Source organism: Leuciscus leuciscus, assembly GCF_965113295.1.
Source record: "Leuciscus leuciscus genome assembly, chromosome: 17".
Classification (NCBI taxonomy): domain Eukaryota; kingdom Metazoa; phylum Chordata; class Actinopteri; order Cypriniformes; family Leuciscidae; genus Leuciscus; species Leuciscus leuciscus.
The window spans coordinates 20,222,450-20,226,518 of record NC_138741.1 but is presented as its reverse complement, the minus strand read 5'-3'; the positions used below and the strand labels follow the sequence as shown (position 1 = coordinate 20,226,518).

The window sequence follows — 4,069 nt, the reverse complement described above, 5'->3', positions numbered from 1 at the left end:
TCAAAGTTAAGCATATTACCAGAACAGATGCTCTTTTGGGATATATATAGATATATAAATATTTTTTATTTTAATTTTTTTATGTGAGGATCTTTTGGAGTACATAGAACGTGGATGTTTTTAGTCACGCGGCTCTCTGGAATTGGCCTACTTCTTATTGTTGAATCGTGACATTCAGCTGTCTGATATTTCGCTGTACATCATGTTATTGGGGCTACTGTCAAAAAATGAAAACAATAACCTTGTCATAAGTCACACTGTGCATACAGGTGTTTATGTAACTCTTCTATGCCCTAAAATCAGGTTATTTTGTTTTTCATTAATCGCCATTTCTAACAAGGCAGGATTATCTTCCTGTCTAACCCTGTGCATAATAGTTTAAAAAGGACCCATCATCTATAATTGTTATTTTGTTAAGGGCAGTTGGCACGAAAGATTATTGGGATCAGCAGTGATTGATAATATTTTAATAGATTTAATTCCTATGTCCTGAGCTTGTCTCAGGCTGAAGTGTTTTAATCTCTGTTTTCATGCCCCTCTTCTCTGCTAATCTGTTTTTCTATTATTCTCTTTAAAGCCCTAACAAAACAATTACTTTCCTAATGTCATATTATTGAGATTAGATACTATCAAATTGTTTATTTAGCCATTATAAATGATAGTACATTTCATATAAACTTTATACTAACATGCCAATTAAAATAATAATAATCATTATTATGATCTTCATTGTGATTGTTTATATTAAGACTATTAAATTAATTGTAAATTGTTGTTTTTAAGCAAATACATTTGTGTTATGTATTTGTGATCTGAAAATATGAATTATGATGATTATGCTACGGTGTTAGAGCTAAACCGTTACATTAAACAATTGGATAATGAAGTAATATTTATAACTAATGATAAACTAAATTTGATAATATAACAAAACATTGTGTTTATCGGTTTCCATTGACCTTCAGTAGGATGTGAGTGTAAAGATCTAAATAAAAGAATTCCTCAGAGATAGAATTAATATGAACATGGTGCTGCACTTCTGTTTCGAGGTGATGTTCTTGCAATGGTGCACTTAACACGCCTGCACTGGAGTAGAGCCTTTGTTGAGGTTTTTTAAATAAAAAAAATATCTGGACAAAGCTCATAAAAGCAGGCTGACATGAATTAAAGATGATTTGGCTATTGAATAGTCTGACAGTTTCTGGGAAACAAATTGCTTAACCTAGTTGTTGTTTGGCTTAAATGTACTTTAATATTTTTTTCCCAGATGGTATTTGTGTAACAGAACATCTAACGGGTCAGCAGCATCCATACTGGAAGCCTTCTTTATACCTTTCTCCTGTCCTTGACAGCAAAAAGACTGGCCCCAGTGATGAAATGAGCCAATTTCTTATCCTTCCATGTGGAAACTCAAGGTAATTCTCTTTGACATACATTTACTTTTAGTCTACTGAAACAAAGAAACAGAAAGCCGGAATCAAAAGCATAAAATGTTTAATTTTTTGTCGTGATGTGGATTTGTTTTTGCTGGTATTATATTGCTCTGATGACATTGATCGATGCAAAACATTCATCATCACAGCAGGTAAAGTGCTTTTAAAATTCTTTCTGGGAACTTTCTGTTCCCCAAAAACATGCCATATTACAACAGGGAAATATTATGACATTCACAATAGTGGTGCTGAACAAGTGGTCACCCTGAAGCGGCTGAGATTTTTTGACAGAAAAAGAAAGAAACGTTTATGAATAATGCCCATGAACGCATCATAAAACATGTAATTTAACACTTTTTTACATTAATAATTATTACACATCAAAGATAAAATCATTCAGAATAAAACAGTCTCTAGTATTCAAATATTTGATGAACGACAAAAAAAAAAAACATAACACAGGAATGCTGACAAACAAAACCATTGTCAAAAGGTGAGATATTGTAAACTGATAGTCCTTGTATGTGCACTTCAAAATTGTCCATATTCGTTTGCATATTTAACTCTCATTTTCAGAATCGCTGCTGTCTCCTGTGCGAGGTGGTGATCTTTTCAAAGTGCTTTTACTCTCTTGTTTCGAAGTGCTGGACAAGTCTATTGCCATGTCCTCCGAGTCGTCCGCTCCATTGGCTACACTTGACCATGTCACGTCGCTGTCTTTCCCCTTGTGTTCCTCTGAATACGAATCTGAGTGCGTCGATTCAGGTGTGCCGGGAGGTTTTTTCCCTATTTCCAGAGACTTTTTGTGCATTCCTAAAAGAATAAAATGCCGACACCATTAAAAATTGTTTTTAAATATTTATAGCTCTTCCTTTAATTACAATTACAAGAGGAATGGTTTAAGCCTAATTCACATATATTTAAGTCTAAACATTCAAGTATGGACAACATCAGACAGACGTTCACAAGACACCTCAGCTATGTATTCAAGTGATCAAATACATATTTGAGTCTTTAAGTACTAAATAGGAAAACCACCTGCTGGCTCACCTAGAAGCCAGGGAGCGCATGAGCCCATCATTCCATTCTTGGCCGAGTTGATGATGGATTCTGGAAGTGGAATCGAGTGACGGACCATGGCACCGTAAAGCCCGTATTCTGCCATGACACTGCTGCGGCCCCAGCACTTCTCTCTTTTCCTCCACTTAGCACGGCGGTTTTGAAACCATACCTGGAGAGAAACAAACCTGGGCATTAGCTATTTGAGAAAGAGAGAGAAATATCAACAAACTGTGGAAGTCATCCTATACCTGTATCCTGTCCTCTGGTAGCTCTGTCTTCATGGCCAGCATTTCTCTTGCGTAAACATCTGGATAGTGCGCTTCATGGAAGGCTTTCTCCAGCTCCTCAAGCTGATGCGAGGTGAAAACTGTCCTACAAATCAAAACAAAATGTGTGGTTGAGACACTGACACACCAGATCCTTATAAAATAAACATTTAATGTGACATTTCATTTCTTTACATACCTGTGCCTTCGCTTCTTCCTCTTTTGAGAGTTCCCTGAGTTTTTTCCATCATTGTGATCCCCGGAAAGACAATCATCATCTGTAAATAAATCAGCTTTTTGTTAATAAAAATAAATTAACATACGAACATATGTTGGGCAAAGGGCAGACAAAGCTGCATCAAATAAATAAATAAAAATGTAAAAATGTACACTTTTAAGTAACATAAAAATGTGCTATGGTTTTCTTTAAATAATAATTTAAAAAAAGTAATATTACTGAATCATGCAAATCAACAAAATTATTTTTTAAGAGTTATGTTGAGCAGAAATCTGTAAAAGGTTACCAGTTTTCAAAGGGTATTGACTGGGAGAAAATAAAATCTGATTCCATCAAATTAGTAAACAAAATTATTCGTTAATCAAAAACATAAATTTGCAGGGCCAGTTTCAGCACCAGCTGTTGTGAACAGCTCTTCGGCTCATTCATAACCAAATAAAGTGATTTGTACCGGAATAGGCGTCCCGTTGCTGTTCCATATTCTGCATGAAGTGGCTCTCTGTCCGTGACTGCAGGAGCGGGATGTGGCTCGGGAGAAAACACGGGGCCCCGGGAGGTTGTTGTGCCGCCAAACTACAGAGAAAACCCAAGCCGAGCGGCAAAGAGCCTCCCGGGAAGGCAAATCCTCCGACCGCCGCGCTCTGCCCCTCTCCATTGACCACTGCGCCCGGACCGGACTGATGCGGCTGAAGATCCGACTCCAGACCGAGCAGGTCTGTGATTGCGAAACCCTTGGACCGAAATCCAGATCCATTGAGGCGTGATTTGTCGATTCCGAACGAGGGATACAGTTTAACCTTAGGTTTTTCGTCTATAGCCTCTTCTCTTCCCGTCATGGTGGCAGTTTGTTTAATTCACTTTCTCTCTGCGGAGGTCAGGCTGGTGGGACGGTTAAGCGCTCTGGCGGGACCATTTATCCTTCTGTCCAATCCAACAGATCATCGCACTGTCCAATCAGATCTAGCCTCAGATATGTCTTCCAAGAGGAGGCGTTTCCCTTTTTCAATCACAAAGGATTAATTGCCACCAATTTTCCCTTTAATCCGATAAGGATTTTCCTCCGCTGAATT

General features: G+C 37.6%; 1 protein-coding gene across 1 annotated transcript; it reads right to left on the bottom strand.

Moving 5' to 3' along the window:
- Positions 1-1,883: 1,883 nt before the first annotated feature.
- vsx1 (visual system homeobox 1 homolog, chx10-like) lies at positions 1,884-3,835 on the bottom strand (the record flags this gene model as incomplete). Its single annotated transcript, XM_082142241.1, has 5 exons — positions 1,884-2,246; positions 2,484-2,664; positions 2,744-2,867; positions 2,961-3,039; positions 3,451-3,835. The coding sequence occupies 5 exons, from the start codon at positions 3,833-3,835 to the stop codon at positions 1,993-1,995; spliced, it is 1,023 nt and encodes a 340-aa protein (XP_081998367.1). The 3' UTR covers positions 1,884-1,992.
- Between the last annotated feature and the right edge of the window lie 234 nt (positions 3,836-4,069).